The sequence below is a fragment of the Lycorma delicatula genome, chromosome 1 (genome assembly GCF_047948215.1).
Source record: "Lycorma delicatula isolate Av1 chromosome 1, ASM4794821v1, whole genome shotgun sequence".
NCBI classification, from domain to species: domain Eukaryota; kingdom Metazoa; phylum Arthropoda; class Insecta; order Hemiptera; family Fulgoridae; genus Lycorma; species Lycorma delicatula.
In genome coordinates this window covers 373,801,344-373,815,126 of record NC_134455.1, presented here as the reverse complement: position 1 = coordinate 373,815,126, position 13,783 = coordinate 373,801,344, and the positions used below count along the sequence as shown (strand labels likewise).

Genomic DNA, 13,783 nt, shown 5'->3' with positions numbered 1-13,783 from the left:
TGACAAGGCATTGGAACAGCCTACCTTTTGCAAAGTCTAATGTGTGATTACACATGAAATTTCTATTGATTGTTTATGTATAAGCAGGGCTTTGGAGCGAACACGTTTTTGAGTTGCTCCACTCCAGCAAAGTATTTGCCGAAGCTCTGGTTAAAATATTCTTATAGGAATTACATTATTTTTTCTTTTAAGTACATATTAAAAAAAACTTGTTTATTTACAACTAATTTATTTATTATTAAAAAATTAACTTACAACCTAAAATTTATTCATTGATTTTAATAAATAAAATGGCAGACAGCAATCATCCTTCATTGACTGCCTATTATCACTTAAAATTAACTTTAATCCGGAAAATAGACATTCAACACTTGCTTGAGAAGTTGGTATGCTTGAAGCAACTCTGCATGCTTTTCTGATGCACTCCATTTAATGGTCAATGGTTTCCAATACATTCAACTTTAATCTCCCCACATCCTCTAATGCATTGCAACTTCCTCAGTATGTTTGTCTATTTTGTTATCTTTATTATGTATAGTGGAAATTCAATGACTGTTTTTTCTTCTATCCAATTCTTTTTAAAAATCAACGTCTTCCGAATTTATATTTATTATGTTACAGGTTGGATGTGACAGCTCAACACTTGCTGGCTCTTCAGCCAATTCAGTTAGTATTTGCCTTTTGGTTCGCTGTTGGATGTCTGAAAGACTTTCTTTCACTTTTAGTTATTCTGCTGCACTTAATAAGATTCTATATCTAGAATCAATACACTCCATCAAGAAAATGTGTCTTTTCTTTCCACTTTTTCATGGAGGACAGAATTCCTAACACAACATAACCTCCAAATTCTTCCATACGTTTTTCTGGTGTACACCATTCTTTCATAAACATATCCAGAGCAAGATTGGCAGCTTGGGAAGGACAATTGTGGAAATATTTGGTTTTTCTAAAACGGCTCTGATATCTTTTACTTTGTTCCATTCTGCTTTGCTAAGTTCCAGGCCTTTTGTCCTGGCAGTAGCTACTTGGTTGCAGTAGCCTTTGAAAAAAAGAAGACGATTAAGCATGGCATATGTAGAACCCCACCTCGTTATTGTATCTAGGGAATGAGTTTTAGCAAGTATTACGGACTGTTAGCGTTCTTAATTTTACTACAACCTGTTGAATTTTCCCTAATATTTTTATTATTCATTCATTCTTTATCAATCCCAAATAGCCAGTTGAAGAGTGTGGATCCCACACCTCATTACTTGAATTTTTTATATTATCATTAGTTCACACTGGCAGCATTATGGAAGGATCTTTAACCCATTGTTGCAAAATGTCTACATTCATTTCTTCGATGTCTTCAGTTTTTTCATCTTCTTTATCCTTCTATTTACAGCACATGTCATGTTTCTGCATTATTTACTCAAATACTTAGTACTTGCTGTTAATTGATTTCAAATTTGTTTAAAGTTTCTTTAATTTTATTTTTCACATATAAAGAATTATGCCTTCCTTCAGTATCAATAATATCCATTGTTTTTATTTCAGTTTCTTGTTTTTTTATTCCAAAATTGTACATTGATGGAAGGAAAATTTCTATTTCCGTGGGTTGTAGCATCTAGCTTGAAATAGCGTAATTGTCCTTTTTAAGTTTGTCTTAAATTGATGTGAGGAGACTCTGCTGTGCTTTTTACTAAGTTACAAACAGCAGCATGACCTGTTGATACACTAAGTTCTGAGCCATTTCACCAGCAATTTTTTTGGAATCCTTTGTTATTTAATGTGAACGTAGTGAGTGGTGTCATACTCATACAAACTATCTCAACAAGTCCCTTGCGGAAAGTATTACTATCCATAGTGATTGCAATCTTCAATGATGCTAAATATGTATCAGTTTTTGGTTGATCAGTTCTGCATTTCTTATGACATGAAAATGCAATGGTAAAATTTTTGTGATTACGTTTTTTTGTTGCAGTGGATCCTTCTTTTTAAGTAACCCTTCCTAAATTTCAGGATGATTGCGCTTTACATGCTGCCAAGGGTTGATCTTTTTCGACACACTAGTTCCACTTGCCTTGAAGTTGCATTGTATTTGCCATTTATAATGTGTTCCATCTTGTGTATAACTGACTTCTTCTTCCTGTTATATTCAAATACGAAAATCTCTTTAAGCTCTTTCGTAAATCGACTGTCTATCATGGGTGATAGTTTTAAATTTTGGTTTGACGCCATGTCTTAAATAATCAGACATTTAAGTGTTATTAATTGAGAAATAACGGATATAAACAATTGTGCTTACAAAATAGCCAAATAATAATCTTACCTCTGCAAATAAATTACGAATTACAATATACAATTACAACAAACTGATTGCCAACAGAAATGAACCATTCTCACACTCACGACCTGGCGCAAAAATAGTTAGGTTATGTATTGCTTGACAAGTTTGCCACATTTTAAATAATATCAGTGTTGTAAACTTAACAAAGCAAAATATCAAATGAGTCTGTGAGAATGAAAGTGGCGTAAGTCACTTTTTGGCCAATTGAAGAAATTTAATTTAACATTTAATAGTTTGTTAAAATTGTTATTGAAAAATCAAATGTAAGAAATGGATATTAGTGCTGCTCCTAGTGGTGAATTTCTCTACTAATGACTAAAGCCACTTTCATTCTAAATAAAACAGAACTATGTCAGAGGATTTCAAACATGAACTTAACTCAATTTTTAAATTTTATGACATGTCACTTCCATTCTCACCAGCTCAGATATTAAAAAATATGTATATCGGAGCAGCAAAACACTATAAATTTCCATGGTGTGGCTCTGCTCCTGCTCCGAGTAAAAATTTGTTGCTCCACTTGCTCCATGTGCCAGCTGCAGCTCTGCTGCAAAGCCCTGTGTATAAGGACTGTACTTACATTGTGTGATGTGACATTACTATGTAGGGAGGATAAAAAATATGGTATTATAGTCAGTACAGTAATTTTTACCTTGCGTAGGGAAATTGTTATGGTTAGTAACAACTATGGATGTCACAAGCATCTAATTTATTGCTGAGTGATAGAAAATGTGGCAACTTGAATATGCATGGTTTGTCAAATTTTATCTGAAATACTACAGCAATACATTTGACTTGAGTACATTTATGTCTTTTATTGTGCAATAAGTGGAAGTTTTATTATAACTGAATATTTAATGTTAGGTCATCTAAATACTGATTGCATTTACTTCAGTGGTATACGATTAGAGATAAAAATCATGGGAATTCATATATAGAAAACAGGGCTTGCTAGCAGTATATTTACTGCTTAAATAACACATTAATCACCTTTTTGCTGACTAGAATTAAAACATTAAATAGTTCTGAAATGATGAAATATTGTAAGTGTGTTTTCTTACATCAGAATTAGAAATAAGCACTTTATCACTTTTTAACACTTATTATCAATGAAGCCTGGTAGCATTTTATGGAATACTGCAGACCTAAATGGTTGAGTCTTGTCTGGCTAATAGTTAATCAAAAAAAGTGTTCAATTTTTGAAAAGCACTGATGCTTTTTCTGCTTCACAGCTTGATTCTGAGCACACAAGTTGAAGTTAACCAAATCTTCCAATTCTCAGAATTCCCCGTTCTTCACCAATCAGATAATGGAGAAATAATCAATCAGATAATGGGGAGTTCTCTGATTGCTGTAGTCATTGAGATCAAGGCCACCCTTACATATCATGTAAGCAATTTTTTTTAGTACAATAAAATAATTTGGCCTCCTTTATTACTAGAATAACAATATAACATGTATACAACATTGAATATATATTTTTCTTGTAGATGTTAGCTTACATTTATAAAAGATTTTATATGGGTTATTACTATTTAAGTGTGATTGTGATTTATATCAGGACTCTGAGCCAGAATTTGTATCAAAAGAGGTCTGCTCTTATAAGTTTAGATGGTATACTCCGGCAGCATGTATACAAAGGCAGTATGAGAAGAATTTAAGTTACCAAAATCCATCTAACAGTAATGATGACTACAAAGAATTTGTAAATCAAGCAATGCCAAATACACGGAGTAATACAAACAGCTACTTTCCAGTTAGTTCAGTTGCTGACAAAACTGTCATTCCGATTACAAAACCTGAATCTATTCCAGTTTCTACCACATCATTTAAATATCTGTCAGACAATGATTGCTTTGTGATAAATCCTTCCACTAATTACAGGTAATTAAAATATTTTTAATTAAAAACAAAACTTTTTTGTTTGTTAATCTATTGTCCATGGTTGTTAATGGTTTAGGCTGTAACAAAAAAATGTTTGGTCGAGTCAAAACTTTTTTAAATGCATATTGCAGCACTCACAGTTTCTGTTATTGTTATTATTTCATTAGTTCCAAATGAAGTTATTTTATTGCTGGAAGTTTTTACAAGCCAGAATGTTAAATATGATGTGCTAAAAAACTGTACTGAATTAGTACTGTGACTGTATACATTAGTACATTAATGTTAATGAGGTTTTTGGTACTTGAATATTTATATTGTTCAAATGGGTGTTGCTCATAACAGATTTCGTTACTCATTTATTATAGTAAGTAAATATTTTTGTAGTATTTTACAATTATTTGTACAGCTATGTTAAGTTTTCATAGCTAAGTGAGAAAAAAATTGGGTGCATTTATTTTGGAATCACCTTTGTTTGTGTGTCTTCATTAGATTACATTTTTATAATTTTTATTGTAATTTATGGGCAGGCAGGAGTAGGTTTCGTAATGAACAAGAAGATAGGGAAGAGAGAAGAGTATTTTAAAATGCATAGCGATAGAATCATTGTAATAAGGATAAAATCGAAACCTAAACCGACAACGATTGCTAACGTCTATATGCCTACAAGCGCCCATGAGGTAGAGTGTGTATACCAAGAAACTGACAAAGCAATTAAACACATAAAGGAGATGAAAATGTAATAATAGTTGGAGATTGGAATGCAAGCATTGGAAAAGGCAAGGAATATAGTGGGTGAATACGGGCTGGGCAAAAGGAATGAAAGAGGGGACCGACTTATAGAGTTTTGCACGAAGTATAATTTAGTAATTGCCAACACCCAATTTAAAAATCATAATAGAAGAATATACACTTGGAAAAAGCCAGGCGATACTGCAAGGTATCAGATAGATTATATCATGGTTAAGCAAAGATTTAGAAATCAACTCGTTGACTGCAAAACTTACCCTGGAGCAGACATTGATAGCGACCATAATTTGGTGATAATGAAATGTAGATTGGGGTTTAAAAACCTGAAGAAAAGGTGTCAGATGAATCGGTGGAATTTAGAGAAGCTTGAGGAAGAGGAGGTAAAGAAGATTTTTGAGGAGGACATCGCAAGAGGTCTGAGTAAAAAAGATAAGGTAGAAAATGTAGAAGAAGAATGGGAGAATGTTAAAAAGGAAATTCTTAAATCAGCAGAAGCAAACTTAGGTAGAATAAAGAGAACTGGTAGAAAACCTTGTGTTTCAGACAATATATTGCAGCTGATGGATGAACGTAGAAAATATAAGAATGCTAGTGATGAAGAAAGTAAAAGGATCTATCGGCAATTAAGAAATGCTATAAACAGGAAGTGCAAACTGGCGAAAGAAGAGTGGATTAAAGAAAAGTGTTCAGAAGTGGAAAGAGAAATGAACATTGGTAAAATAGACGGAGCATACAGGAAAGTTAAGGAAAATTTTCGGGTACATAAATTAAAATCTAATAATGTGTTAAACAAAGATGGTACACCAATATATAATACGAAAAGTAAAGTCGATAGATGGGTGGAATATATTGAAGAGTTATACGGAGGAAATGAATTAGAAAATGGTGTTATAGAGGAAGAAGAGGAAGTTGAGGAGGATGAAATGGGAGAAACAATACTGAGATCTTAATTTAAGAGAGCATTAAAAGATTTAAATGGCAGAAAGGCTCCTGGAATAGACGGAATACCTGTAGAATTACTGTGCAGTGCAGGTGAGGAAGCGATTGATAGATTATACAAACTGGTGTGTAATATTTATGAAAAAGGGGAATTTCCATCAGACTTCAAAAAAAGTGTTATAGTAATGATACCAAAGAAAGCAGGGGCAAATAAATGTGAAGAATACAGAACAATTAGTTTAACTAGTCATGTATCAAAAATCTTAACTAGAATTCTATAAAGAAGAATTGAGAGGAGAGTGGAAGAAGTGTTAGTAGAAGACTAATTTGGTTTCAGGAAAAGTATAGGGACAAGGGAAACAATTTTAGGCCTCAGATTAATAGTAGAAGGAAGATTAAAGAAAAACAAACCAACATACTTGGCGTTTATAAACCTAGAAAAGGCATTCGATAACGTAGACTGGAATAAAATGTTCAGCATTTTAAAAAAATTAGGGTTCAAATACAGAGATAGAAGAACAATTGCTAATATGTACAGTAACAATTGAAGAACATAAGAAAGAAGCCGTAATAAGAAAGGGAGTCCGAGGATGTTCCCTATCACCGTTACTTTTTAATCTTTACATGGAACTAGCAGTTAATGATGTTAAAGAACAACTTAGATTCGGAGTAACAGTACAAGGTGAAAAGATAAAGATGTTACGATTTGCTGATGACATAGTAATTCTAGCTGAGAGTAAAAAAGATTTAGAAGAAACAATGAACATGGATGAAGTCCTACGCATGAAAATAAACAAGAACAAAACGAAAGTAATGAAATGTAGTAGAAATAATGAAGATGGGCCACTGAATGTGAAAATAGGAAGAGAAAAGATTATGGAGGTAGAAGAATTTTGTTATTTGGGAATTTTGTTTATTACTAAAGATGGACGAAGCAGATGTGATATAAAATGCTGAATAGCACAGGCGAAACGAGCTTTCAGTGAGAAATATAATTTGTTTACATCTAAAATTAATTTAAATGTCAGGAAAAGATTTTTGAAAGTACATGTTTGGAGTGTCGCTTTATATGGAAGTGAAACTTGGACGATCGAAGTACCTGAGAAGAAAAGATTAGAAGCTTTTGAAATATGGTGCTACAGGAGAATGTTAAAAATCAGGTGGATGGATAAAGTGACAAATGAAGAGATGTTGCAGCAAATCAATGAATCAATGAAGAAAGAAACATTTGGAAAAATATAGTTAAAAGAAGAGACAGACTTATAGGCCACATAATAAGGCTTTAATATTAGAGGGTCGATAGAAGGAAAAAATTGTGCAGGCAGGCAACATTTGGAATATGTAGAACAAACTGTTAGGGATGTAGGATGTAGGGGGTATACCGAAATGAAACAACTAGCACTAGATAGGGAATCTTGGAAAGCTGCATCAAACCAGTCAAATGACTGAAGACAAATCCATGTGCTAGTGAGAGAAAATTTGGGTTAAAATCTGAACCTATTGGGATTTTAATTGTCAACTATCTATCCTAGAGCTCTAGGTTCTTACATTTCATTTAATGCAATACATTACAAGCTCATTAATGATACCTGAAATGAAAACTGTACAGTGCTGATTGAAGGAATTAATGATTTTATGGGGAATCAAACAATTATGGTCATAGATATCTTGTAAATATGATGCATTTCACTACCTCAGAAAAAGAAAGGAAACTTTGATTAATGTTATACATTGGTATAAGTTATGAAGTTTCATCTGTTAATCTGGTTATAAAAGACATTAAAAAAAAGATAATGCAAGTAGTAGATTAATATAAAAATATAAATTTCCTTTTATGCTGCTGCATTACTTTTTCTACACTCACCATGGGATCTACATGAATTAGAGGGGAATGTAAATATTATCTAAACAATTAACATTCTTGTTATAAAATTGGACTCCACAAACAGTTACAGTTATGAATAGTTCAAAAACAAAAACAGCCAGTGCACTGAAACTTTACTAATTCAGACTAATGGAGTGTGAGTATTGAGTATGAATTATTGTGAGTTTGAATCAAAATGTTTTAAAAAGTAGTTTATGAAAACATAGAATTTACACATAATAACATAGAATTATAACATCAAACATAATATTTATATATAAAACATAGAATTTATATAAACATAAAATGCTTTAAAAAGTATAATCATTAAAGAATTAGGACCAGTAGTTTAATTATTGTATTTGTACAGACCAACTTTTTAAGATTACAATTTTATACTTTTCTAATGTTGTATTTACTTGTTTCAGAAAATAATATTTTTGAAAACCATCTTAGATAGGTCACATTAATTTTTTTTGTATTATGTACAGGTATAAAGTACTCATCACAGAGAGATATCTATTTCCTAAATGTAGAACTACCGCTTTTGAAAAATTGCATTTTTACGCAAAATAATATGTTACTGTAATGAGCTTCCTAGTTGTATTAAAAGAAAAAAATTATCAATAATTAAAAAATATTTCCAAAGATTTTTCATGAACAAAACTATAATAGAATAATTTTTGACTGAAAAAAGTTGCAATATGTTACAAAATTATGGATTAATACTTAAGTCATAAGATTTAGAATATCTTGCCATGGTTTTTAAGTAAGATAACAGCCAGTTGAACAGAAAATGTATGAAAATGTGTTTATTGCAATAAAGAATACATTTTACCCAGTTATAATGTTATTGGCATAATACTTTTATAAATTAGCTGTAAAAACCTGTTGCTTGAAGCATGTATTTTAATAAGTATTTTTTATCTCGAAAAATTTATCAAAAAGAAAGCCATACACAAGTTTTCACTTATTTTTTATCAACATATTTTTTTTTTAAATTATAAGAACATTTATCAATTTTAAAGTATGAAGTTCAAAATCTCAGGATCTTCATATTCATATGCAGCATAGTATTTTTTACATAACAAAAAAAAGACATTCAACAATTTTTGTAGTAAATTTTATAGCGTACCTGTTTTCTGTTTTCAGGTGCCCTGTACAAGGCATTACTAGTTCTGTGAAATAAAAAGAATATTCATAATTTGAAAACAATTTTATAATTAAATTATTTAATTAGCTTGTGTATTTTTTTTTTTTTTAACCTCCGGATCCATCGTTAAGAATTCTTCAGAGGATGAAGATGAATGATTTGTAGCATGTGTGAAAATGCCATGCCTGACCGGGATTCGAACCCGGGACCTCTGAATGAAAGGCCGAGATGCTACCACTCGCACCACGGAGGCCGGCCAGTATTTTATGTTACTGCTAAACAAATCTTTTGAGTTAATCTAGAAACCCTTTGACTTGAAATTGTATTTGTTTATTATTACTGAAAAAGTTGTTATGAGGGTGGAATAGTTTTTAATTTATATTATATAGGTAAAATTAAATTAATATTTTTTTTAAATACTAGCTTGTTTAAACATTCTAAAAATTTTTCTTTTCAAATTGTCATTTCAGCTGGTATAACCCCACTTTGTGAAACAAGATTAAGTTTCCAGAACTTTCTTCTTATTCTATTTATTTTAACAAAGTGACCTAAAAAATTTTTATTGCTTTTCTTTTAATAAAAAAAATAATAAGAATAAAGAAGAATATAAGAATAAAAATAATTAAAAATTTTGATGACCAACAAAAGAGTTCTAAGCTCTACCCAAACTAAGAACATTTGTCAACAATTACGCTACTTTTTTTCTATGTTATTAACAACTGTAGCTTACATTTCTTTTTCCAAACACAATCGTTATTTTACAAAATATAATTTTAATTAGAGAAATTATGTACCCACACAAATTGTATATGTTTAGTAGCTAGCTATTAGACATGTAAAGGTACTTCTTTATTATTAATTTCAGAATTTTGATATTTCTTTACTTTTCAACATAACACCATTGTCACTGATACAAAGTGTCAGAAATAAAGCAACCAAAAAATGTTCTGTTTAAGACCAAAAAATATTTTCAGTGTTTAACTGATTATTGAATATGGACTGGTAACAGTCCATTTGATCCCTTCCTAAAAAATCAATTATTTACCCTGAATATGTATGTGTATCTTCAGAAAATGTAAATATGATTTTTTATTATTGGTCCTATTTGTACAGGCTTTTACTGTTAATGAGACTTTTATTTATTTATTATTAATGTTAAGAGCTGTTTTACAACCAACTGCAGAACTTTCTGTTCAGCTGCAAGTGACTTGCTTTGAAAAATTATTGTATGTACATTACTACCACCAGCTGCTGACTTTTCATTTAAATCTGCAGCAGATAGTTAGGATCACTCTTATTTTTCTCTAGCTAATAATAACAACTTAACCACCAAAACACAGTAACTGAAAAACCTGAAAAAAAGTTATACAAATAGTAGATATTCACGTGATCCCACATCATCCATCAGTCGATACACAATTCTGAAACAAACAAAAAATCTGTGTATAATACATAATATATGAATTTTTGGAATTTTGATAATTCAATTCCAGTTCAGTTATTGTGTACATTACTTATGTCTTGTGTTTAAATATCATATCGTGACACATGCTTTTATAAGGTATTACCAGATTTTTTCAAATCGATAATTTTTTTCTTTGATTCAGGTTTGATTTAAGCCCATTAAGAATTAAAGATTGGATTGTACAGAATAACAAAGGGAAGAACATTGTGTTTTCTGTATGTCAGCCTTTAAGAAATACCGCTGGATCTAACAATATTGGTAAGTTTCTTCTATGAGTATGCTTTAATAGATTGTAGAGTATGTTGATATTTGTTAGATTTAACACTGTTTAAGCTATTCACTGTTAACCTAAAATCATATATTTATTTCAGGGACTATTATTTTTTTTATTTTTTTTGTGCATTTGTCATTAATGATAAAAAAAAATATATTACAACATAAATTAAACCAATTTATACATATATTTTGTATTTTTTTTTTATAATCAAAACCAACTCGAATAATCCAAGTACACAATTACAAAGTAAATGAAATGACATCTTTTTTTTATTCCTATAGCACTTTCACAGGATCCTGCATCATCAGTAGTATATATATTATATAAAATTACATATCAAACATAATTTTTTTTTTAGAATAAAAATAAAAAGATTAAACTATTACAATTACTATCATATATACAAAATATGAAGTCAATTAAATAAAATAACTACATATGTATAAATATGATGTCAATTAAGATATAAAAATTAAAATTAAAAAAAAAAATAATTAGAACATTTGTACCATGTAACCTGGTCAGCCAAATGTAACATTATTAAGTGAATTTGCAATTATTTATATACATTCTGATCACATCTATTTTTATCTAAAGACGTGCTGCCTTCTGTTGCCGCTTTTATAAGAATGTCATCTTCATAATTCTGTCTGAAAGTTCAAGTTGGAAATTCTTTTGTATATATATATATAAAATCTCTCCAAAATGTCCAAAATTATTTTATTTTTAATTTTAATTCTTAATTGACATCGTATTTATACATATGTAGTTATTTTATTTAATTGACTTCATATTTTGTATATATGATAGTAATTGTAATAGTTTAATCTTTTATTTTTTATTCTAAAAAAATGTATGTTTGATATGTAATTTTATATAATATATATGCTACTGATGATGCAGGATCCTGTGAAAGTGCTATTGGAATAAAAAAAAAAGATGTCATTTCATTATACATTTATAATTGTGTATGTGGGTTATTCAAGTTGGTTTTTGATTATAAAATAAATACAATATATTGGTACAGAGGAATAAGGGTCTTATAAGTATTGACTTTACAAGAAAAAAAAAAAAAAAAATATATATATATATATATATAAATTTCCAATTAAGCTGTTTGTCTCTGGTAGTCAATCTCCAGAGACATACTAAAAGTAGTTAATGAAAAGTATATTTAAATAACTGGTCAAGAAAGTTTCATTGAATTTATATTAAAAAATGTATGTAAGATTCTAATATATATATCTCAAAAAAGTTTAAATTCCTCATTGCTATTTTTATTTGTATATTGTGAGCAACATAGAAAAATTATTTGTTAAAAAGTAGGAGTTATAAATTAAAATGTTATTCTAAGACATCACTAAGTTAAAAAATAAAGATTTTCAGATTTTGTGGAATATTATACGATAATTTTCAACATTAAATGGGTAAAAACATTTTTTAAATGTTTTTTTCCAAAGTATTTCTAGCAGAAATCAAACTCGTTTATCACTGGTAATGACATTTTTAGGGTTAGTAATAACACAAATTCTAGTTTTAAATCATCAAATTTTAGGGTAGTATTTGTTAATAATGGGTAAACCATTAAAATAGGCAATTATAGACAATGTTTCTTTGGTGTAAGATTTTGTATATTATAAATACCCATATCAATAGTCTATTCTTTGTATACTACTTACTTATGAGGGAGAATTGAACAGAAGAGAATCCATTTAAGAATAAAGCAGTTTATAAAAATGATATTTTTATGATTGCTCAACTGTTTCAACTCCACTTTAATATCCTTTGGAATTCACTGAGTCTTCAGTCCATGCCATGCCATTAAATTGTAGATGCAGAATTTTGAAAAGTCATTCAATGTTGAACAAAAAGCTTCCTGACCCAAAACAAACGAATGTACGTATACCTTAAATCCACAGTGTTGTGAAGCCTCAAATGATCTGCCTATTGTCATCAGTTTCACATGCCTTGTTGAGCACCTTTTTTGAAAAATTAAACGTAATTTTTTTTCTGCATGCATCCACAGAAATTCAAGTTGAGCAGGCATTGAATGATGCTGACTGAGCAAATTGAATGGTCTTTTTCTGCCGACTTTTGAGTCATATTAACTTTAATGAAGATAAAATTTACAATGTGCTAATGAATGATGAATCACATTTCCACTTTATACACAACGAAGGATCCTCTACAAATTAACTCAGGGATACAGGAAAAGTATACAAAGAACTTTACCTCTACATGGAAATTATTAGTTGATAAATAAATACTATTACCTCAACATGTATAATAATATTACATTTTTGAGATATCTAATTAGAAAAAAAACAACATAATTTCTCAAATCCTTAATATTTGTAGCATTCTTAATTACTGCAGAGCTGACTTTCTTGGAGTTGTTCTTATATCTTTTGTTTGATTTTCTTAACATTTGGCTGGACATTTGTTGGTAATTGGATACTCACTCTATTTTTATATATTTTGTTTGATTGATAGTAATTGAAGTTTTTTATTACATAAATATGAAAATTAACATAAAAAAGTAATTTAAGTATGGTAGCTTATCAATATTCATAGTGTGTCTATAGATTAGCCTCCTGTTATGATCTGATCTATTCTGCACTTTTTGACAATTACTTATTTAAACAGGATCTTTTTTTATTATGAATTGTGTTGAACTCTATATCTTACTTGCACTTATGTAGTTGTATGGTCTATAATTTTAACTGAAGAAACAACTATTACAGTTTCTTCTTCAAATTCCATTAAATCACGTAACGCACGCACGCATGCGCGCACACACACACACACACACACACACACACACACACACAGAGAGAGAGAGAGAGAGAGAGAGAGAGAGATACATTTAAAATTGTTAATGTTAATCAACTTTTGGAATGACAAACTGAAATAAATTTAAAACCTATATACATTTTCAATCACATTTGCAGTGACTTTAAGATGATTGCAGTTTTCAGATGTTAATTCAGAAACAAAGCATATGTTTTAACTAAACAACATATTCAATAAATCTAGCTTGATGTTCTGCATTTAAAAAGTTAGTACTTTTTAAACATTTATCATCACAGATCTTGTGAATAAAATTTAGGCAAATGAAAAAATGA

The 13,783-nt window shown here is 29.8% G+C and overlaps 1 protein-coding gene across 1 annotated transcript in view; it reads left to right on the top strand.

Annotated features, from left to right (window-relative positions):
• Lerp (lysosomal enzyme receptor protein) overlaps positions 1 to 13,783 on the top strand; it is a 313,317-nt gene that overhangs the window by 126,589 nt on the left and 172,945 nt on the right. The window contains exons 13-14 of the mRNA XM_075355029.1: positions 3,891 to 4,213; positions 10,524 to 10,639. Of these exons, the coding sequence (XP_075211144.1) occupies positions 3,891 to 4,213; positions 10,524 to 10,639 (439 nt within the window). The remainder of the gene's footprint in view (positions 1 to 3,890; positions 4,214 to 10,523; positions 10,640 to 13,783) is intronic.